At 34.5% G+C, this 25399-nt stretch overlaps 1 protein-coding gene across 8 annotated transcripts; it reads left to right on the top strand.

The window, feature by feature from the left end:
- Window positions 1-2493: 2493 nt before the first annotated feature.
- LOC110115622 (tRNA (cytosine(38)-C(5))-methyltransferase 2) lies at window positions 2494-22002 on the top strand. 8 transcript variants are annotated; one of them, XM_020848899.2, is made up of 11 exons: window positions 2494-2632; window positions 14810-14882; window positions 15021-15131; window positions 15470-15563; window positions 15652-15770; window positions 15869-15991; window positions 19787-20081; window positions 20178-20272; window positions 20377-20457; window positions 20534-20598; window positions 21622-22002. In XM_020848899.2, the coding sequence occupies exons 2-11, from the start codon at window positions 14817-14819 to the stop codon at window positions 21698-21700; spliced, it is 1128 nt and encodes a 375-aa protein (XP_020704558.1). In that variant the 5' UTR covers window positions 2494-2632; window positions 14810-14816; the 3' UTR covers window positions 21701-22002. The 8 variants fall into 8 exon arrangements, with proteins under 8 accessions (XP_020704558.1, XP_020704559.1, XP_020704560.1 ...); XM_020848900.2 differs by having other exon boundaries at window positions 2501-2631; window positions 14802-14882; XM_020848901.2 differs by having other exon boundaries at window positions 2504-2632; window positions 14814-14882.
- Window positions 22003-25399: the final 3397 nt, after the last annotated feature.

Raw genomic sequence — 25399 nt, forward strand, 5'->3', positions numbered from 1 at the left:
GCCCGGGGGGTGGGAGAGATTTATGATACTAACTAAACTAACATTGGGGTTATAAGAGAAAGAAGCTTATGTGTAAAGTAAGTGAAAGCCATTATCGTTGGAGGTTGTTCAAGTGAAGGCACATCAAATGGCACAAAAGAAAGGCAGTGCAAAGGGGCTAGACGCAGCACATGGCACACAAGCATAATTGCAATGCTTGGTGAAGAGTGTTGCCTTTAAGTGTTATGTTATTATTAAAAGCTGTTTTGCTTTTATCTTCAATACTTTATATAGTTTGAACTGTAAAAGCCAAAATTGCGTTGCCCATCTTATTTAAAAAAAAATGGCTAATTCCTTCAAAAGAGATGTGAATGAGCAAAACAGAGATCAAATTGCTAAAGTTACTTCATTCTCATTAAATCTAAAAAATGATTTTATCTTATGTGAGATAAAATTTATACGGATGCCCATCTCTCTTTTGGTTTGTTGATTGGATGTTTGGCTCCCAACAAAGAGTCATTAGGTTGGAGTCTTACATATGTGTTTTGTGTGTATTTTTTTTTAAAAAAAATTACGAGGACAAAGTTGGCATTCTCTTTCAAATGAAACATAAAATAGTTTAATTTAATTAAAAATAGTACATTTTATTCTATCTCATTATCAATAGCATATTAATTTTTTAAAATTATAAAAGTTGAATGAGTTTGAATTAGTTTTTTTTAAATAAAAACAAACAACTAAACAAATGATAATTAGATACTATTTGCAGGTTATATTAGATTTTAAATAAGTTAGGTGACATAATTTAAACTGTCTAAAATCAAGAAATTTACTTCTACTAAAATATAAAAGTAGTTTAAGATTTTAAAATAAACATCTTGCATATAGGAATTATAACTTTACATGTCCCAGAAAGATCATAATTAGAGATATATGCTCATTTGTTTTATTGAGGAAATATGTTAGAATAATCATTTCGAATTAAAATTGTGATGCACCATAATTTAATTTAATTTAAATAATTATTCTTTTAATCTTTTAATAAATAATATACAGGGCTATATAATATCTTTTCTTAATCTAAATAGTAGCAAAAATAAAACTATTGATCTAAATATCAATATGTACATCTATATTTATTTCACTAAAAATCATGATATATACATTCATATCATAACTACTTTGCCCCAAGTACAAAAGAATAACTAAAACAAAAATATTTTGAATCTGAAGGAAGCCTGATTAGTCTCACTCTCTTACTCTTTTGCCTTGATATGAAATCATTTAACCACATATAATGAGCTAAAAATCTAGCAGGTCACAAAAACTTATAACTATAAAAGAATAATATGCATGTCAGGGATCAAATAATGGCAATATCATTTATATGATCATTAAATCATTGCAGAAACAAAACACTCACATGCAGTAGTAAAAATCTATAGACACTTAAATAGTATAGTACTAAAGCCAATAAAACCAATACAGGAGTCAATTCTCTAAAGCAATATTCGTATCACTACTATCAATAAGTTGAGAAATTGTATAAAGTGATAAAAACAAATCATCAATAAAGACTGTTAAAGTCAAATCATTGTAGTAAAAATAATGATATAGTAATATAATTTAATCAATTTTTAGTATTAAATTCATAAAAAAAAATTTGGACTTAAAAAATTATAGAAAATATTCATAAAATAAATTATTTTATTTAAAAAATATTGATAAAATCAGTTTGCAAAACAAACAGCTAACGGATTCAAAATCTCCACTTGTACCAACATGTGCTAATTTCTTAAGGATTTCCATAATTGTTCAAAAAATATGAAAAAGTTCGTATAAATAAATCACTATAATATCTATTTTATGACTAAGTTGGTTTTCAAATTTAATTTATAATGACTCCTGCATTTTTTTTTACCTTGGTTATTACCAAAATATTCTTGCTTTTGATCACAGGATACTTTTTAAAATTTGACCGAATTCGAATATAGTTCAAACCTCGCTTGAATGTGTTTGGTGCCTTCTGGGGGAGTTTTCATGACATGAAAACTGCATGTGAGGAGAAGAGGAGTTCGCATTCATGAGGGAACTCGTTGGGAATGCATTGTGTGATTGCTTTTATGCAACCTCGGTTTCGTTGGGGAAGGCATCTCAAATCGAAAGACGTGTGAGGGAAAGTAAGTTTGTATTTCGTCATTAGAGAGACTTTGCGGGCTGATGAAGTGTGAGAAGAAGAGTAGTTCACATAGGGGAGGAGCAATTGAGACGATTTTTTTATTGATTCTTAAAGCAGTTTTTTTAGACAAAAATTATTTTAAGAAACAATAAGAAAGTCATCTAAGACTTAGTTCAAATAAGGGATCAATCTCAAACAAAGACAAAGGTTCGAATAAGTCGAAACAAATTTCCTTCAAAGTAGACTTCAAGAGAACGTGTGCGCATATATGAGAATACAATTTTGTTCAAAATAAAATTTCATTCATATTTATTTGAGAAGATAAATAATAAAAAATATTTCTTCAATTACGCATTATTCTTAAGGTTCCCGGCTCCGCTACTGGTCTTTTAAGTTTTAACCCGCCACTGGGATCGTAAGTCGCGGTTACCGGAGAGGGCGGACACCGTTCCAAGGCGCTGAGCATTCCCGAAGGTAATTCCTACAAATCTTTCCGATTTGATAAGTTTCTTATTCGGCTACTAAATTCTCTGATTTGGTTTTAGCTTTTTCCTTGCTCTAATAATCGTCTTTTTAACGCTTAGGGAATTTTTTATTGTCATAAAAGTTTGGTTTTTCTTTCATAGTTTTTGTTTTGATTATCCGTTTTCTTACAAATTGGAGAGGCAGTCTTCCCTAAAAGTTGGGAGTGCTCGAATTCGAGTCTTAGGCTTAGCAAAAGTATTTTTAGTATTATATGAAGAGCTTTGCTTCAATGCTCAGAGGGAGAAATGTATTTGGTGCAGCTTCGACAAACCCACCGCAGAATTGCCTCTAGCATAGCTTCAAAAATTTTAGTTCTGAGCTAAAAAGAAGAACGCCTTGTTGATAGGGACTGAATTCTTTTACCCAATCTTTCCAATTGTCAACAACTTTATAAAATTGAAGAAAACGTTTATCACAATTTAAATTAAATTTTAGTGGCGAAGTTTATTCTGAAATATTAAGCAGCTTAAAATTTTAAGTATTAAATTTCAAGTTTTGGTGCGTACCTTTAAGCATAAAGTGTAAATACTTGAAGCAAATGCAGATTGTGAAATTTGTATTCCTTAGAAAATATTAAACAAAACAACCTACTAAACCATGGTCAAGCTGTCTAGCAGCAAGCCTCTCATCTAAAATAAAGTAAAACACAGAAAGTTAGACCTAGATCGTCAAACAATTTAAGATGCTTAAGTAGGTTTGCATAGTCAAATATTGATATTTGTATCTTATTTCTCCCAAAATCTTAGATTGGAGGCAGAGATAGGAAATAATTGGTTAAGAAAATCAGGGAATCTTACATCATCTCATTTCTCTCAAGCAACGCTGATCATAAATATTCTACAAAAAATTGTTGAAGGGAAGGCAAAATTGGAGAAAGAAAAATTCAAGTATGTGCCTGCAACAAAGGAAAAAAACACTCCCCAAGTCATGAAAGAACTTTCCAAGTGTATTGCCGAGGCATAATTATACTCAACGAGATAACCACTGAGCTTTTGAAGAACTCCTTGAATAGCTACAACTAGTTTTTCTTATCTTGTGCCTCTAGCGCATTTGCAGAGACCCCATGAAACTTGCTAGAATGCTAGTTTATTCATCAAGAACCTTGTCAACATGTGCATTCACTTGTCAAAGCGACCATGCCCCCAGCTTCCACCGACATTAGTGCACTTGTCATTGCCTGCCAAGCTGCCCATAGCGCTTGTTGAGAAGACGTTGCACTTGACAAGAAAATTAAGAAGTATTGCCAGCCAAGATGATAGAGTTGATAAGTGCCACATCAAACTATAAAAGTAATTAAAATAAAAAATGCAGTAGTGTGCTGGGGAAAGTTAATTTTTGTAGTGAGTCACCAATGCATTTCCTATTACTCTTGAGAATATCATGTGCTCCACGAGGTGAAGAAATGCGTTCCATAGTTCCTCTATTTATACACCTTTTACATAAAACGCACTAAAATATGTTATGAACTTTCTAGAAATATTTTTCCTTGCTTTAACATGGCGTCATATGTATGTTTATAGCAATATGGGAAAGCCACTAATCATTGACTCCGACAATGCTGTCTCAAGTTGGCAATCTAAACAAATAGAGTAAATTTCCAACCTTAGAAAAGAAATTCATAACAACAATATGACTGATAAATGGGTTGTGATAAATGGATGATCTAAGGCTCGAGGTTCAGCCATCCCTAAAGTAGTTAACAGGGAGTCATCGGGAGTAGTTTGTGTATATTCAAACTACTACCCCTTTAGCCAAATGGAGAAACTTGAGTGAAACATAACTAGATGTATCAGACTCATCGAACCAACTAAAAAAATTACCAAAACTTATTCAGATCCTATCAACAAACTTTTGAGATCTTCTTGTCTCTCCTAAGGAGTTCAAGTCTGTGAAGCACACTTGACACTCTTTAGGTCAACTCTGTTGCTAATTTGACTCAAACACAATGCAACGGAGTTTGATTTCAACATTCAATGCTCAATAGTGGATGCAACTCTTCATCCCCTATTTTATGCCAAGGCATTTAAGGCCAAATTAATGCGTGGACAGGACGCCTCATGCTTTTCTTGCGCTGCCACATGGAGCTACGTTTAATCCCTATGTATCACTCCACAATACCATTCACCAAATCCGTGTTGTTATGTGGTTATTTCTATCACTAAACATGCTATCCTACAACATCACACACATTGCTTGACATGTAATTGGGATGCCCTTGTGCACTATTATGCTCTTTATAAAACAAAACCTTTTTCTTTGTTGCAAGGGTTTTCGGTTGGCTAGCAAACATAAGACAAGGTGCTTAAGGTGCACATGTCTTAAGTTAAGTCCACATGAACCTCCAATGATTCTTAATTCACACGTTTTGAACATGCTTTGCACACACCCCCATCAAAAGCCACCTTGACCCTATGAGGTTAGGTGCCCACAGGGCATTATAGTACCATTTTAGTGCAATAAGAAGCTTTGCTTGTAAGCTGAAGCATAACCAAGTGCTAAAGAATTACTTGGTCGCCTCTCCTTATTCTAAACTTTGGTAGAGACTATAGCCGCAAAGAAACAATGTTGTACTGAAAGCATAACTTTTGAGACCTTTATTTATAGGGAGAATAAAAATACTAAGCTAAATAAAGTAATAAACAAATTATACAAAGTTCTTACTTATGGTGTGGAGATCGCCCCTTCTTATTTTCTCACTAACGATCGAACTCTACCTCAATTCTCTTGTTGTCAATCATATCCTGAGAAATGACCACTCCCAAACATTCCATATCATACTATACCATATATATTTTGTGAAAAAAACAAATGAGACATATTGCGGGCTAGAATATACGCGGAGATGGAGTTTTAATTACGTCTTAGTGTTGCACGGATATCCAGTTTACACATATAGAATACACAATTTTTATGTGGAAAACCCTAGAAAGGGGAAAAACCACGGGGCCTTGCCCAGTAAAAAGATTCCACTAAAATTTGAGTTGAGTATAGTGGGTTGATTCATCCTTGGGGGCGATCAGATTATAAATTTCAACCATATGGTTGAAGTCTAGTGTCAAATCAGGCGTCACTTGGAAGTTCAGGTGTCAGTTAGTGGTCCGACAGTGACTTGGTGGAACTTTGGCGTCGGTTGGTGGTCCAGCGGAGGCGAGGGCCTCAAGTGGTGGTCCGGCAGAGGTGAGGCGGTGGTCGAGGAGTAAGGAGGCAGGAGCGATCTCTGATCTCTCTCTTTGAATCCTTTAGCTTTTTGGGTCCTCTTTCAAGAGAAATGAGGGGTCTATTTATAGATTTCTGAAGTGGCATGACCCGTAAATATGTGAGAGATCAAGGGTAAATGGGGAGTGGTTGGATGGGCGACTGATGTTGAATCCCTTGATCAAGGATCGTTTGATGGACTTTTGATTATCTTAGTGATGTCGGAATTTGGTGATTTTGGGTTCGTTGGATTCGTCTTGACGAGCCACTCGATTCAACTATAAGCACGTTATGTTTGGAAACTGTTTGGGAATCTAAATTGTGGTTCGAACCGTCCAACAATGCTTCTAACCCTTGATTTGGACCCATTTGAGCTTGGATTGGGTTGGATTTGGTGTCGTTGGATTCATATTCTCGAGACGTTCAGTTCGACTATAAGTTTGCTGAAATTGGAGTTGAGATGGTCTCCAAATTAATTTTTGAAGTTTCCAACTTGATTTTGTCTCGAGATTCATGCCCGATCAAGATAATTTTTTGATGATATATCAAGACTAAACTTCTAAAACTTTTAAAAACTATTGAGTTTATGTCAACTAAAGTCAAATGCCAACCATTAAATTAAAATTCAAAGCTCATTAAAATAAGTGAAGTAATTAAAGTCGGACTAAATCTAATGAAATAAAACATGTACATATATTATCTATGCATTGATCCCATGCTCTAGTGCATATGTTGGCCACTCAATTGTGCTGATGAAGGTACTCATTGAAACCACCAAGGTGCTCACTAAGACATTAAAAAACTCTTCAAAGCATGGAAGAGCTCTTTGAATGTACTTGCCAAGTTGTAATTGTACTCCTCAAGACAACCACTAGGCATCCTGGTTACTTTCCAAGTCACTCTCATCAACAAATTTGGGATCCCTAGTATGTTTGCCAACTTCCATGATTTTGGTAGGAAGTTAGCCTGTTTGCTTATATGTTGACCCACTCGCCAAGGTGACTATACTCTTGGTCTCTTGCCACGCACTCGACCTATCATCAATGTACTTGCTATTGTTTGCAAATTCATCCATAACTGACTATGAGCTTAATTGAGATGATCTAATAGTCGTCAGGATGCTTGTGCTCAAATTTGACTCAAATATCAAAATATCTAACCAATTCGAGCCAAGTTAATTCGATAAAAATCATGTAAAGTCAATCCAAGACGAATAAATCCTCCTTGGTCTCCATGAGGATAATGGTTGTAAGTTTTGATTCACTAGAGAACCAAAGTGCTAAGCTTTGAGCTTTAAAGTGAGCTTAAACCTCAATGCTAAGAATATAAAACTAAATCGAGCCTAGTAGATCCTTTTGACTTCCCTAAGATTTGGTTTGTAAGTTCGGATTCTACATGACCAAAATGTTAAGCCTAAAATAAATCGTGATCCTCAATGCTAAAGCATCAAACAAAAGATAATTAAATCATTTGTATTTCCCCTAAAGGGCATAATCAAATTACCTACTTTTGGGCCTCTCTAAGATTAGAGTAATAAAACTTATATATGAGCCATTTTAAATTTAGGTTGTAAGCCCCAACTCTCGGTCATCTCACAAAAAAGAGTTGTATGCCCCCTAAGAATTAATCACCATGGCCTTGAGTACCAAGTAGAAAGTAGGGTCCAAAAGGATGAAAAATGAATAAAATAATTTGCAATACATTTACATAAGATCTTAAAAGCCTTTTTCGAAAAAAAAAACCTCACCCAAAGCTAAAAGACTTAGGGCTACCTTCAATTTAGGGATGTAAGTCACAACCATAAAACCATCAAACCCAAATTATCTTCGATAAGTCTAGGACGCAAGTCATCACATGTGCAACAACCTTAAATCAAGTTGGCACAAAACTCCTTCACAAGAGAAAATTTTAAGTTCAAATCAAATTCAAATTTAAAAAATCTTAAAGTCCTTGAATTCCAAATTGAGACACAAGCTTTCAAATTGGTTCAAAACCACCAAAATTCACAAATTAACCTCATATCACTTCTATCAAATTGAGACATAAATCCTAAAAAAATCGACACAAAATCATTTAGGGTTGCATGTTTTGTTGAAAAAAAAAATGCAAAGTAAAAACAATATAATGTAAAGTAAATACAATATATTTGAAATGTTTAGAGTTATTTGGTTGAGTGTAAAGTAAATGCAGAAGATTATTTTTTATATTTGATTTGAAGTAAAATGAATTCATCCTAAAACTCACCATTGTTGTGCATCTGACAAAGGTGGTGGTGATAATGATGCTGATCAACAATGGGATGTCGACGACTATGGCTGCCACCGACTGTAATAGGGTCAACTAGTGGCGGGCGGTGGTGGCAGCCAAGGGCTGCAATGGTGGTGGATGGCCTACGGTTGTTGACAGCTTAATGGTTGGCAACCAACAATAGTATACAATGAGCTGTGGCTGGCGGTGGGTAATCGGTGACACTGGTGGCGGGGGCGACGGCTAATGAAGCTTCACTTTTGTCTTGTATTTATAATTTGGATAATATCAGATAAATTTCAAATACATTAAAAATAAGCTAAAGGGTTAATTCCGAATACGTTAAAATTTAACATTGCATTCCTTTTTCATTTAAACCAAACAACTATGTTTTAAAAACCCTTCATTTCTTTTACTTTACTCCCATTTTCAACAAATCAAAGAACACCTTAAATCCATAAATCCTAAATTTTCTCATGCTAGATTTATTAAATTAAGACACAAGTCTTCTTTCGGGTGGCACTAAGCCATTAATCTTATAAAATAATTCCATATCTTGGTGCTTAGGCCTTTCTTTAAAGTTGACTGAACGCCAACCTGGATCTTAGGCCAACTCATGACTCCTTATCTAAGGCACCTTGTGAATACACCAAATATTCTCTACCATGTAGATGTTAACCTCAATGGTTTCCTTTGAGGACTGCCTTCAGTCAAACGCCTGATATGAACTGCAACCTCAATGACTATCACTTGACACGAATTCTCTCCACCTGTATGCTCTAAGATACTCTTTTCTCCAAAGTGAATCTAGAACTTTGACATGAGTCATTGAATCAACCATGCATCACAAATCTGAGCCAATTTCAGTACTAATCCATCAAACCTACTGTGTTGAACACTAGCGGTCTCATAAAACACCTATGAAGCATTGATAATTATATTGGTCTCTTTGAACTATTTTGATTTAGGTATTGAGTATTTATTGACCTCTATATATATTCGATAATCAATTTGAGCGCATGCGATAAAAATGATGTCCAACTGACACGATGTTGCATGAAACAAGTTTAAATCAACTCGACCATGGTCAAAATAATCCAAACACCACTAGTTCACAAAATGGATTGCGCAAATGTGCTAAGAGCAATAAAGTTATCAAAGAAGCACCTTCCACATGCATCTTGATCGAGCAACTATGAAAATGATGATCTATGGGTGTGACAGTACCCAAAATCACCAAACGTCGTCCACTTCCCAAACGAACTACGTTGCTGTATTCAAAACGTCTAATTGTCAAAGGAAGAACCCCCCTCTCCCCGGTGTTTGATTCAAGTGAATGTGATAAAAAAGCGACGGCTTAATACACAACATTGTGCAAAATTACTGAATGTCGTGCATTCGCGAAACAGATCGCACCATTGCATTTGGAACATTGAAAATATCAAAGAAGGATATCTTGTGCTTGATTCAAGCGAACGTAATAAAAAATCATGGTCTACGGATGTGAAGTTGCCTGAGCGTAGTCTGCTCATGAAATGGCCTTCACTAATGCCTCCATAAAGTCAAAATTACCTGGAGAGGTCATATATTGTTTGGATTATTGCACTAGCATAAAATTTAAATTCCCCCTGTGCGAGGTGACTATATGCGACTATACACATTTTGAGATGCATAGGAAACACAAAATTTCGCAAAGGGTTAATTCACATTTTTTTTATTTATTTTCCTTCTTATGATTTTCTTTTTTAGTTAAATTTATTAAGAAATCATATATCTGTAAAAAAAGAAAGAAATTTTTTTCTATCCTATCTTATTTAACATTTGCCCATGCCAAATCTTAAAAATTCGGCGCCGCCTTCCATCACCTCTTGTCATCTAACTTGCGAAAAGAACACAAAATTCCTATTCACATAACTAGTCACACTCTACCACTACCTCACTCACTGGTTTACATGCGACTCTTTCCCCATCTTCGTGTCGCACGACCCTTACCTCTCCTCCACCTTGCTCGACTCAGCCTCTCCATCCCCCTCTGCTTGAAGCCAACTTCTTTGCTTCCAGCCTAGCACTAACTCCCCCTCCAACATCTCGTGTGATTCCCCAGCTCGTCACCTGCACTTGCGACCCCCCGACACCACCTACTCCCTCACCCAAATGTTGATAAACCAAGCCACCAGCCCTTCGAGCTTGTTACTCTCATGCAATCCGCAACTCCTCTTCCCCAGTTCTTCCTCCTAAAGCTATCGTAGCCCTTCCACCTAATCATATATATTTACCATGTCTGTCAAAATAATGTCTATGAAGTAAACATAACTCATCCAGGTCCCAATGGGTGTTAGTAGTTTCTATTCAACTGGAGCTTTATCCTTTCTTGAAATTAATATGGGCAAGCAAAATTAGGAGTGAGCAATACTTGCTCAGTTGGTTACTCGAAATCTACTATAGAATTTGATGCACGTACATAACATAATTTGTATATCAATATAACATCATATAAATAGTAAAACATGTTTATAGTAAACTAACATGATGTTTATATTTTGTCTTGTAATTATCAGAAATATGTTAGTAGTAGGTATATGTTAAAAATAACATGATGTCAGAAATGAAATAATATGAAAAAAAAGAAACATTTCACACTTTTTCACTTCGCCTCCTTATACCTCCACTTCCACTTATTCTTCTATTAATTCATATTTACCTTTTGTCTTTTTATATCTCCACTTTCACTTATATCTCAACTTGTTCATATTTCCCTTATACTCCTTGTAACCCCACTCATATCATATATGTTCAATCGTATCAAATGCACAGGTGGACAATCGTATATGACTATATGTACATAGACTCTGCACATAAAATATTCACCACCAGCCAATTGCATTTTCCTTCTCCCCCTTTCTCATGCATTTTTCAGTCACATGAGCAAAGAAACATCAATGATTTTAACATGTGTAAAAATCAATATTTTTGATATGAATATAAAAATATCAGTACTTTTAACATGTATAAACAATACTTGTCATATCCCAAAAATATTCATAATGCACATAAAATATCAATAACGACTTACCTGTATTTTTTTTCCTTCTTCCCATTTTTCTCATATTTTTAGACAGGTGAGTATAAGAATATCCATGTTTTCAACACATATAAACAATATCTGACTTATCATAAAATTATATAAAATTTCATATTTACAACAAATAGTTGGGTTTCATGGGATTAAGCTTGTATATACATTTTAACAGTTATAAATCATAGAACTATTCACATGCAATATCCAAACCAATATTTTGAAACTTTTATTGTTCTATAACAATTTTTATTAGTGTTAATATACTTGTTAAAAAGCTTGAAATGTTATGCAACAAAAATACATGGTAAAATTTAATTTATGCATGATAATATTGCTAGAAAATTTCATTTTATAGCATATTAAAATTTACATGGTGAAAATTTTTCAATCTTCGTAAATCTAAGTTTCTATGAAATTTAACCAAATAAAATACTAAAATTTTACACGAGTCATAAAATTAAAGTTTGAAGAAGGGTAACGATAACCTACCTCAATTTGAACAATATTTTAAACTTTCATGATGGATAAAATTGACTTTAAGACCTCCAAAATTGGCTTCTCTCATCTCCTCATTTTCTTTCTCTTTTCCTCTTCTCTCGACCAAAGAAACAAAATGAAATGAAAATGAATTTTGAAAGTGGGGGTAACGATAACCTACCTCAATTTGAACAATATTTTAAACTTTCATGATGGATGAAATTGACTTTAAGACCTCCAAATTTGGCTTCTCTCATCTCCTCATTTTCTTTCTCTTTTCCTCTTCTCTCGACCAAAGAAACAAAATGAAATGAAAATGAATTTTGAAAGTGGATTTAGATATTTATATAAGATATTTTTCTTAGCGCCGCGACGCTAAATTTTCCTTCAACACAGTAGCTCCTCCAAAGGGTTGAATTCTATTTTAAAAACAAAGATATTAGCGCCATGGTGCCTTGAAGAGGTGCTTCCCACTTATTAAATTCTTGAAAATACAAAAAGTAGTGCCGCGGTGCCACATGACGACCCTGTATCGCCATAAACAGAGACAATAGTGCCACAACGTCAATAATACAACGTTGCAATGCTTCAAAGAGCCATGTCCAACTTATTAAATTTTTCTCTCAAATTCAATTTTAAAAATTAATGCAACATTAAAAATTCGTAGAAAATCAACAATGTCATATAATTATTGTAAAACTTGTTAGGTTTGTAGTTTAGTTAATATATAAACAGTCATTACAACCCAACTGCCCAACCAATTTCTCTGTACTTCAAAAATTAAACTTCTTGCTAATGACAAAATGAAAACCTTAGATGGAAACTTTGAGCTCATTTTAACAATAAACGCCTATATAAAATAATCAAAATTGAGTAATTTTTTCAAAAAAGGCATGTATTTGAGTATAATTTTAAAAGTTGAATTACAAGCCTCGAGAAGCATGCACTTATCTCGACAAGTGTGCAACCATCTTTAAAAGTATGTCACTTTCTTGATAAGCATGCCATCTCCTTAAGAAGCTTGCCATCACATAAAAAGTTGTGTTGCCATCTTGAGAAACATGTCATTATTTTGAATAGTGCGCAATTGTCTGAAAAAGCATGTTGTTATTTAAAAAATAATAAAATTCAATAAATGTATATTAAAAAGGCTTGCAAACATGTTATGTGGATGCACAAAAAGTATGCAAGTGCATTGCATTAGCGCACCAAAAATCATGCAAATGGTACATGTGCTCATATTAAATCCGATCCTCTTCCATTTTTTTAGGAAGTAAGTGTGTAGAGTTGAAAATATTCAAATTACAAAATAAAAAGAGACAAATCCTCCCAGATGATGACTGCATTGATAGAAAATTTCAATCAAAGGTGATTATATGATTTTTAAAATGCCCCAAAATTCCAAGGTAATCGCTTGGGGCTTAAATCTTCATAAATTTAAAAAATTTAATATTTATCTAAATTAGAAAACATTTCGAAGTGATTATATCTCTTGAAATTTAAAGCAAAAATTTATCCACATCCATAATCGATTGTCAAGGGCGATAAGTTTAAGATTAACCTTAGCTCATAAAAAGTCAATATCTTATAGAAATCACTAATATTCATTTTTGAACTATCGCTAGCTAGTAAGGATATAAGCGTATCCTATAATTGATTATCTTTTAGTCAAATGACACCCATGAAAACGGTTATGGTTGGGACCTTCTGACCAAGTGGTTTTGCCATGAAAAGACATCATTAAATTACGATCACGGTCAGAGTTCATATGTTCCCCAATGGCTATAACTTTTAGGTAATGAATCATAAAATATATTTGGTAATACATAAAACAAAGTTCTATATTAGCTAAGATCAACTGAAATTTGTACCCTTAAATAAACATCCAACTTGGGTTACAAGGTAACTTTGGACAAAACAACCTGTGACTATTGACAAAGATTCTTTGGTCAGGTTGGGCCAACTACATCCTCTAACTAAATATACAAGGGACCGTGACAACTCGGGATGATGGAACTATGGATCTTAAACGGATTTGTTACCTTATACCATCCACTTTCTTTAAGTGTATGCATGATAAATCTCAAATTTTAAACATCAAATCTATTGCTATTATATGTGAGATACTTAATATCTATTTAATCGAAAGTGCTCTCTTGTTATTGAGAAGGGTAATTAACTATAGGGACTTGGGCCTATGTGCCTATGGGAAACATGAACTCAGATCTTAAAGTCCTCGCAAAATGCGAAAGAAATCTCTTGGTAGTATCTTATCTTCAATCTAAATTTTCTTTTGAAAATCTGACTCATCACATCTATTAAAACTTCTCCCAAATTCAGAGAGGCCGGGGCGTGAATTTTCAGAGCCCATTTCAATTTACTGATATGTTTAATAGGAGCCAACACATCATTTCTAATTAAGCTTTTTGGACAATATGGCCTTCTGATCCTCTATTATTGGTTAACTAGGTTCTCGAGGTTTGCTCATGACATTTGAATTTTGAATCTTGATTTAGTTGAGCACCCATTTCTAACCATGCCCCAATCGACCTTAATTCATAGCATAGAAATGGATACAATCAAGAATGTTCTCGGGTGTCGTTGGGCTTGAGATGTAATTAATCAGGAGGGTTTTCACTTTTGAAGAACCTTGACTTACTAGATCTAATATAAATCATGGATTTTCCAAATTCCTTTTTGAAGAAATCTCTAGGATAGTTTAGTTTTTAGTAGCCTGCCTTCAAACTCTATGCTGCTCTACACTCTCTTACCAAAATTCTAAAAGAGAGATCGAAACGGAATGCGCCATAAGCACATGAATTCTTTCCTAATCCATAATGATTTGCCTAGTAGATTTTAGCTCATGTTTTTTTATTATAAATTGGTCGTTTGCTATTCAAATTTAACTAATTAGAATCCGCCGTGTGGATCTGAACTAATTTGGGTAATTTAAACTTTTTACAAGCCATGCAGCAATTCATTCGGTTTTCTGAATTTGAAAATTTCCTTTTTGAAACCTCTGTGACTCAACCTGTTTATTTTGGATTAAGAATGTAACTTCATTTTGCAAATAACCCTTTGTATTTGTTTCAGTATCCAAACCCCTTTTACTTTTTTGTCGGATTTAGTTAGGTAATGGCAGAGCGCACTACGGAAGAACCCTGGAAAATTCTTGAATTCTACAGCGGCATTGGTGGTATGGTAAGCAGTAACCTGAATGTTACTGTCATCTATCCTGCTATTTATTTCATATTACAAGCTGTTATTAAGCTTGTCTGGATTTGATTTGCTTTCATCTTCTCCAGTGCAACTCTATTTGGTCTTGTTATTCCATTGTAGAGGTACTCCCTGATGAGGGCTGAGATTCATGCAAATATAGTAGAGGCATTTGACATCAATGATCGAGCCAACGATGTGTACATGCACAATTTTGGATGTCGTCCCTTTCAGGTTGCATTACCCTAGGTGTTATTTTGTCTCGAATATTCCCTTTCAGTTATACTGTTTATATTGTTATCTATTATTGGTTATTGGAAAATCTATCACCACTTGCTCTGCGCAATGTTAAATAGATCTGCTTTGTTTAGTCGATAACTAAAGTTTATCAGCAGACACTAGTTAATAGCTTTTATTATTTGAAGTGAAGAATGTTTTTATTTTTAGAATTTCAACCTACCTAATTTTTTACCAATTTATCTTTTCGTAGCCAATTGTTTAATGTATATATATGTAGTTTATATTGCTTAAAAATGTTTATGAAATTGCCTTTCCATTTTATGATGCTGCAGGGAAATATTCAAAGCCTCTCTGCAGCTGAACTAGACAAATATGCTGCACATGCATGGCTGCTTTCTCCTCCATGCCAGCCTTACACTCGACAAGGTTCAAAATAAGTACTTCTTGCAGCTTTGCGTCATTTTTACCTTCCAGTTTTCTTAACAGATTTTTGCTAATTTTTTATTATTTCTAGGTCTTCATAAAGACTCAGCTGATGCTCGGGCATCCTCTTTTATATGGATTCTCGAGCTTATTCCACAAATGCGGCAACCTCCGATCATGTTATTTGTAGAAAATGTTGTAGGTTTTGAGGTTTGTATTTATCAACTTTTTGTGTTAAATTTATACGTTAGTTTTTATTCAGCATGATATCTCCACCCATCTGACATTGTTTCCTTTGATACTTTCAGATATCTAATACGCATAAGCACATGATGGACATTTTTGCCAAGAATACTTTTGTAACACAAGAATATATCCTGAGCCCGTTGCAATTTAGAATTCCATATTCTAGGCCTCGTTATTTCTGTCTGGTAGGCTAACTCTTCTATTACTGTAAATACTACATAAGCTAAAAAAAGTCTGCTAGTAGAAATCACTAGTCTATCTGTTTGTTATACATGCTAGTCATTCTTGTGTTCAATATTAACTCGCGTTAATTTGGATATTAATGGAGTATTCATGACAATCACCATTGAGTTGTTGATGTCTTAAAGCTTTTAATCAATGGAATGCAACACGTGTTTGTTAAGACGAACAAGCTAAAAGAACGATTTTATTTTAGTAGTTTGGGTGTTTATTTTAGTAGCATTTTTCTTTTATTTTCTTTCCACTAAAAAAATGCTTGTTCCCTGTTATGGAAATTATTATTCTCCTACTTGATGGTGGTTTGTGGCTGCTTTGGAAACTTGTGGCTGAAATTGTAGACTAAGTTGGTATCCATTATGGCTTGCTTGCAGCTGATTAGTTCTTTGAGTTGATGTTTTTTAAATCTTTTGCCTTCTCAGGGCGATTCTATCTTGAATTAGCATATGAAGGGTGATTTTATAGCCTTATGTAGTGGATTTTCTTGGTGGCCGAGTTCTTTGACTTGTCTAGGGTTTTGCAGAGTTTTGTAGTTGGTTTTGGTTGTCAAAAAGCTTTTGTGGCCTTCAAATTTTTAAAACGACAAATCTTTTTGTTGAATTCATAATTGTCTGTTACTAAATCAGAACCTTACTAACTAACACACACAATGAGATTGAGAAAATAAGAATTAGAGATAGAGGGAAGTTATGGGATTTTATTACTATTATCTTGATTATAAAAATTTGATTCCTCCCTTAAGCTCTTCATAGGGTTTACTATTTATAGGTTTAGATTAGGTCAGACGCTGCAGGATTCGCTATAGATTGAGCATAAAAGAATTGAAAGAAAGCATAAATGTAACATGTTGTAATATAAATGAGGTGTGGCCAAAATGGGAATGAGTCCATAACTGATGAGATTTCAGCTTGATCAACTACTCAATTAAGGGCTAGTTTCTGACTTGATTGTTGAATAGCTAGTGAAGTAACTTGCTGACAAGGTCGCTATTTTGTTGGTGAAGTTGGCACTTGCTTATAAAGTAGTCGACTAGATTGTTTCTGATGAACTTTGGGTTTCTTTGGCGAATTCTCTCAAAACTTGCTGAGTCTATCTTGAACTTAGTGAGTCCATTAAGCTAAATTAGGTTAGCCTGAATCAAGTTTTGAAATATTTGGGTGTGCATTTAGTTCCTTAATTCTCTTGTATCTTTAATGGTCAATTGTGAGAAGAGCAAGAGAATATATTCTCTTACTAAGTCAACAATTTAACTGTAATTAATCATTTTGACTGGAAGTTTTTCAATTATACTAATGCTAAGAAATTCTATAAATACTTCCTTGTTTCTTTCTCAAAAACTCTTAATGTTTGTGCTTCTTTCCTTGAAGCTTATTCACTAACCTTCACATATTTCCTCCTTTCTAAGCTATGGACCGCGCCTTAAATTTATATGAAGAGAGATTGACAAGATGCTGGTGCAAAAGAATAAGAACAGAAAATCTGGGAAGGATATTGAAGCTACTTCTTCCCCTTCCTATAAATGCTTGTTTCTTTCTAAAAAAACTCTTAATGTTCTGGTTCATTCATAGAAGTTTCTCGCTAATCTTCACATATTTCCTCATTTCTTATCTATGGATTGCGTCTCAAAATTTATGGGAAAAGAGATTGACAAGATATTTACACTGTTGTTGCTAGGTCTCAAGTCTTAGATAAGAAAAATGGAGGGTTGTGTTAGACAGTTGACGGTTAGCAATTTAGCAGAAAACTTGTCTAAAAATCATGTCATGAATCTTTTAATACATTGTGTTAATGTTAGGACGTTACTAGAAGCAACATGTTGTATGGCCTAAATACAACGAAAAATATGCAAGGGTCATTGTATTGATGCCCGGGTGTAGTATTAAATATGCAAGGGCTCCCACATCAGCAAAGAAGATGAAGGCGTTGGAAAGAGTGATGGAACAATTCAAGGCCGTGATGGAGGAAAAATATGCCGGAATGGAAGGAAGGTTCACAACGATGGAATGAAGGCTGTAGTCCATGGAAACCCGAATGAAAAACTGATTCGAGAACATGGAAGGCATGATGAGGAAATTAATCTAGATGCAGTCAAAGGCTTCACCAGCTAATCCTAGAGCTGATCCGGAAGGAAAGAGATTTCATGAGGACAATGATGAAGTATAGATGGTTTTTTCTCAAGAACCATCCCGAATGGCTCCGATGGGAGGTGCATCAAGGTATCCCGAAGAAGGGGCGACAAGGAGAGGGGAGGCCGAAGCCTTTTGGAGACCACTCAGGCAGGATGGAGGATGGGTCGGACGAAGTGATGGTTGGGCCGAACCATGGGGTCCAATCCATCCAAGGGAGGAAGGGAGAGAATTGTATCATCACTTCACGGGGGAACTAACGTAGGAAGAAATAATTGGGGTATGGAGGCCAGATGAAAGAAGTTAAAAATACCAGTCTTTGAAGGGGAAGACACTCAGGGTTGGTTGTATAGAGTAGAATGCTATTTTTCTATGAATGGACTGACAAAAGGGGAGAAACTCGTTGCGGCGGGACTATGCTTGGAGTGGAAATCCCTAGCTTGATTTCAGTGGAGGAAGACCAGATATCCTATCTATTCGTGGGGAGAATTCAAGGATTGCTTATTGGAAAGTTTTCGAGTCATTCGGGAAGGAGACCTCCATGAGCAGTTCTATGCCTTAACAGAAGAGGGGACCGTTATAGTGTCTCGGGAGAAATTCGAGCTACAGTTAGGAAGATTGAGATGAATTTTTGAGGAAGGGTTGGAAGAAAATTTCATGAAATGCCTTAAGTAAGACATACGAGCAGAGTTCATGGTGTTGAGGCTTAGAGGTCTGAGAGAAACGATGAAGTTGGGCTAAAGGATGGAAGAGAAACATCAGAGAGAGAAGATCAGCCGAAGCAACACCATGGGAGGGGCTTACAGGAGTACCACCACGACCTTAATACTAATGACCCAGATGGTATAATTGAGAGAGAATTATTGAGGGCAAGAGATCTAATTTGAATTTAAAATCTAAGAGGGAATTATTTATAGAAAGGGAGGAGGAATCGAGGGGAATTGTTTAGGAAAGTGTTAATTACAATTGGGAGCGAATTATTTAGGGCAAGATATCTGATTTGAATTTAAATATGAGAGAGAATTATTTGGGGAAAGGGGGTTGATTTGGGAGGGAATTAGGGGAGCCTATTTAAGACTAACAATAGGGTGATTTCAAAATTATGTTATTTGCTAAATTTAGATTGTTCTTAGGGAGTTTTGGTTTTTAGCCGGAGGCTAAGGATTTGAGAGAGCCGGATCTTTCTATCCAATAGAAAATCCATTGTATTTTGTTGTTTTCTTCCGTATATTATCAATTAAAAAGAGTTTTCTCTTATTATTGCTCTTAATTCCTCTTAGAGATTGTGTTTGGGATTGTTGTAATTTAATTTTAGCCAAGAGAGGATTTTTACAACCACTTCCTATTAGCTTCCTCCATCAATTGTCATGCATGCCAAATCTTTGCTGCCGATTCATCGATATAAAGTTTGAAATTGCTGATGATTTTTTATCATTTCTATATATTGTGTATTATTAATACGAACAATTTTTAATGGGCACAAATGTGTGGGTGACTCTACAGTTATTTTATTGGGAATGCACGAAGTTTTTTTTTATTTCAAACATGGAGCTAGTTACCTGTATGCTCTTTATGACCTTTTTTTTTTCTTTGGTAATACTTGATCTTTCTTTTTAGGCAAAGAGAAAGCCAATATCTTTCAAGAACCCGTCTCTTAATTATCAATTATGTCATACACTCACTCCACTAGTACCGTTGGAGGACAAGACGCTGATGGATGCATGCCTACCTGAAAAGGTTAAGGAAGAAAGTTACTTATCATGCCTATCCATAAGCAATTTTCTTGAAACATCTGGGTCTTTGATGGGATTTGAGCAAGATTGTCATGGTAAAGAGGCTAATGGAAGTGTGGACTTCTTGGAAAAGTTTGCTGTTCCCCACAGTTTGATAGAGAGGTGGGGAAGTGCCGTGGGTATCCTTATATTTGGATTGTAATTCCATGGGTTTGGTCCGAAGAATTTCTTATTTTCTATTTTGAATTGGATTGAAATTTCCTCAATTTTCACAGATATTGTGTATCCTAGTTCCAAGCGCTGTTGTTGTTTTACCAAAAGTTATTTTCGTTATGTGAAGGGTACTGGATCATTACTTGCTACTTCTGAAGTAGGAGTCCTGCTCTTGTGTGCTAACTCTTTCATTTAATATTTAACAAGCACTTCATTTTCTCCTAACAAACATGCAACATTTATAATTTCTGGAAATGTTAGAATTTCAATTATGAAGCAGCAAAGAGTACCGGAACTTGCTTCATGAAAGATTTGGGACTTCGTTATTTCACTCCACGTGAGGTTAGTGTATTGGTACAATCATGGAAATTTTAATTCAATTAAAATGTGCAGTTGAAATGCTGTTTTTACTATGCAGGTGGCTAATTTGCATTCTTTCCCATTAGATTTCTGCTTCCCAGAGCACATAACCATTAGACAGCAGTAAGTTACTTTGATTGCTCTATAATGTTATACAAGAATATTTGGCTCCTTCAAATGTTTTAATCATTAGGACTAAGTGCAAGAAATACTTTATTTTTCACATTTTAGATTAACTTAGTTATGGATCCCTTTTTTTAGCTAATTTCCACTTATTTCAGTGTAACATAGCACTTATCATCTGATCCAATACCAGTATATGCTGCTTAACCCAAACAGAGGGTGGACAAAAGAATGAATGATATTTACTTTTTAACTCGTTGCTAAAAGAATATTTATTGGTTATGCAAATGGTTACCTTTATTTCATCTAATCTGCCAAACTTCATCTTCTCAGTGTATTATGTGCGATGTTTATGATGTAAAGACCTAGGGACTTGAACCTTTTACAGGTTTTTATGCAGTCTGCTTAACTTTAATGTTTGATCTGGTAATTGCTTCTTTTGGTTGGATTTGTGTAGTTAAAATTATTGCAATTTCGTGTATAACCATTATATTTTTAGATTGGTAAAATGATTGGTATATTATGTTCCTCTAACAGAAACTATAATGAGTATTCTAGAAGTTCACCGTCCATAGATGGGTTAGGGCTCCTGTGGTGGTGTTAGTGAAGTTTGTTAGAATTACAAGAGCCATAACACATGACCTGGATGCTTGGTTTTAGCATATAGATGGTAGAGAAATTGTGACTGCATATGGAGGCGATGATAGCGTCTAAATTTCTCATATAATGTGTTTTAGTCATTTTAAAATATTCTAAGTGGCATACTACCTGATCAAAATTAATTCGTAAATTATCTTTAATCTGTCCACCAGCTTTAACATTTTGATGATGTCCGCATCTGATATGTTCAGATAGTATTTCCTGATCACTATGCTGTTTGTTGGATGATATGTAAATTCACTGATTTTGTCAAAAAAATGCGATGCTAACCTTTTTTAGAATTTTTTGCAATCAATTTTGTTAATTTTAATTGTTCCTTCTAAGATTTTCCTGGACTATTGGAACTATCATCATGCTTTTCAGGTATGCCCTACTTGGGAATAGTCTCAGTATTGCCGTGGTGGCTCCCTTGCTTCAGTATCTGTTCACCGAATCTACTTGACGTTATGGAGGCAAGGGAATCTCTCAGATGGAACAAAATTCTCTTTGGATTTTTGCATTACACCACCAGTGCACAGCCTCATCTGGTTTGTTGAATTTGCAAGGTTATCTTCTACCAGCTGTGCACCTTTTATTCTTATGGAAATTTATGGTATTACCTCGAGTAAAATTCAAACCATGTTGGTTTTTCTTTTTCTGCATATTCAGGGTAAGTCCTAATGTAGCTTTTATTGTCTTTGAAACATTTCGGCTCTGTTTGGTTTGAATGAATTGGAGGAAATGCAAATTCATTCAATTTCTCAATTACAGATTGGTTACAGGATAATTAATATAAATAGATTTACCTACAAAAATATGATCATGTTTTTTTTTTTTGTTCATTTAGAATTCTCTATCCAACCCTAATGAGAAATGAGAATAATACTCTATTCGGTCAACATTATGACTCACATTTGCCCCTTTTATAAGACACAAAAACTCCATTTCTCATCTACCGACTAAAATATTTTGCTCTAAATTTCTTCTGAACATACAAATGGGTGGAGACTTAATGGAATTCAATTATTTTACCATTTCATTTACTTCCTTTCATTTCATTTACCTTCTGTCATTTCCATAAAACCAAATAGGGCATCAACAGCTTCAATAGCGTTTTGTAGTTAAATAACATAAAAATAATTTGTTATAGATGTCGTGGTAAGACCTGTTTGAATAGTCAGTTGGTGTCTAATATCCAAAATCATGTTTTACTAGCCAAAAATGATCTCTCGAGTGCCTTTCAAAAACTTCCTCTTTGCATTTTGGCTCTTGAACGAGGATTGACAGTTGGGCGTCTTTGATGTGGTGATTAGGATCCTCTCGGTATTACATCCAGTGAACGTACGCTCCTCTACGTTCGGTTTTAGATCAAAACAGCGCAATACCGAGTTTTTTGAAAAAACTCGGTACAACTCGGTACTCGGTATTGCGCTTTTTTTGCCTAGATCCGAACGTAGAGGAGCGTACGTTCACTGGATAAAATAAAAATTAATAGGAATTGATGGAAATTCCAACCACCAAACCAACGAAATTTCCGCCGTGAAAAATTCAGCCTTTTTCGGCAAAATTTCCGCCCAAATGAGTACTTAGTTTCTAACAGAAAACCTGCTGGAGAGTGCCCTTATTTCATCCTTGATATGTCATTAAAAATTGCCTTGATCATACATGAATCTCGACGCATATAAGAATTAGAAATTTCAAAAATTAATTTTTTGACCATCCAAGCTCCAATATTAGCAAATTTATGGTCAAATTAAATGTCTCAATGAGAGAGCCCAAGACACCAAAGTTGGTCAAATTAAATGTCTCGATATCAATGGGCATTTTTTATAAATAATATTATATTATATTTTTTCAACCAAAAGATCACCTTTGTTATAAATCTCTATAAGGCAAATTTGTAACGCTCCATAATTTAAATTGGAAGAATTATATATATATATATATATATATATTTTTTAATATATATGTAAAAGGATATATATTATATAATATATATATATATATTATATATATATATATATTCATTATTATATCAATTAAAATAGTAAAAAGTATATTATTATCATATCATCTATCAATATAAATCATTAATTAAAATTTTTATACAATAACTAGAAGTTCAATTTAAAACATCAAGCTATCCCTAAGCACTTTGGTTACAAAAGAATAAAACAATATTGCTAACAATATCAACTAAATTTGTAACTCTAACTTTTGAACAATTTTCACTCGACAAGTCCTTTTCCCATACTTTAGATAAATAAAATTATATAATGAGCACATAGTCCAATAAGTAAATATCAATATAATTAATATAATATTGACTACAAAGCTATTAAATTTTTATGTTGATGGTTCTATTATATGTTTTCAATCAAATATTAGCTCATGTATTTGTCTATAAATATGCCATATCAATATACTATATCTAATATGTTTATCAATATATTGTGTCAATATGTTTATATATATATAAATATTTTTTATCATATATTATTTCATATTATATCAATCTCAATGCTGGTTCTACCAGTTCTATTTATCAATCAATAAAATCAATTCATCATATTTATCAATGTAAAGGGCAAAATGTATATGATTGTATGAATAGACAAAGCTGGATATCCAATAATAATTCCATCCTTCCATCTATCGTTCCTTGGTCATATCAATCCATCATTAATCATATTTTTCAATTATTTCTACGAATCATTTATTTTATCATGTGGTTTTTAATAAATATATAAAGAGTGGTCATTCTCTACTCGTCAGCATAATCAGTCAATCAATTATAGGCTAACATCCAAATTACACCACAAACTTTTTGTTTAAAGGAAAGACTGTCGGTCCACCCTCAAGTATATGGTATTATGTTTTAATTGCCAACACGTATTAATTATAGAGTTCACATCTAGTCTTCCTTACTTATATGCATTAATGTCACATTAGTTTATCATCATATTTCTCTATAATTCAATATAATATATGAAATATTATAATCTATTGAAAATCTAATTATATATATTATAAATATATTGTTTGCATCCTGAATATTCGCGGCGTAGAGAAATATATGGTTTAACGTCTTAGCATTGTATGAAGATCCAGCACACAAGCAGATAGGAGAGGGGTGAAACAATTCATAAGAGACACTAGAGTTTTTACGTGAAAACCCCTGAAAAAAGGGGGGAAAACCACTGGGCCTGGCCCAGTTTGAATGAATCTACTAGTATTTGCAATCGATTACAAATGAGGTCTTTCTTTGGAGAAGGCCTTATATTGATGTAGCAAATATACATCATATAGATTGCATTACATGGTAGGGAAATATACATGTTTGTTTGGTCGAAGGACCGTAGACAGAACCGGGGTCAGAAAGACCGTTGTCTGTTGATAAAGGTCGAGACGGACCGTAGTAGGCGACAAGAGTAAGGACTGTAGTCGGCAGGAGCACGGGTCAGAAAGACCGTTGTCTGTTGATGGAGGTCAGACTGACCGTAGTAGTGCGATGGAGGTCGTAAGGACCGTAATCGGCAGGAGCACCTGGGTCAGAAAGACCGATTGTCTGGTGATGGAGGTCGGAAGGACCATTAGTATGTGACGAAGTCGAAGGACCGTAAGTCGGCAGGAGACCGGGTCAGAAAGACCGTTGTCTGTGATGGAGGTCGGATTGACCGTATAGGGAGGTAATGTCGTAAGGACCGTAGTCGGCAGGAGACCTGGGTCAAAAACGTTGTGTGAGGAGGTCGGAAGTGTGATGCCCCAGAACAATATCGTGAAATGGATACGTCTGACATTCTGATCGATACTGCCATTTCCAGTTGCCTTCGCTCGGACCTGAAACATTAACACAATATTAATGAGCTTACAAAGCCCAGCAGGTCACCACCTTACAATGAAAATCAAAGCACGCGGTGCTATCATATGCAGGTCAAAAATAATATGAGTCTATGCCATGACAAATCCATTACAGCGGAAATCAATCAGCAGTAAAAACACTTCGAAATCAATACGTCTCAGCATCAAATTCAATAAGTGCTCCTAGTCAATATCCATCAACGTAGTAAAGAGTCTATCATCATAAACACTATCTTACTGTCAGGTCAAAATCAATTGTTCCTAATCAATTCATCGAATCTATATCATCTATTCAAAATCA

Source organism: Dendrobium catenatum, unplaced genomic scaffold (genome assembly GCF_001605985.2).
Source record: "Dendrobium catenatum unplaced genomic scaffold, ASM160598v2 fragScaff_scaffold_264, whole genome shotgun sequence".
Taxonomy (NCBI): Eukaryota; Viridiplantae; Streptophyta; class Magnoliopsida; order Asparagales; family Orchidaceae; genus Dendrobium; species Dendrobium catenatum.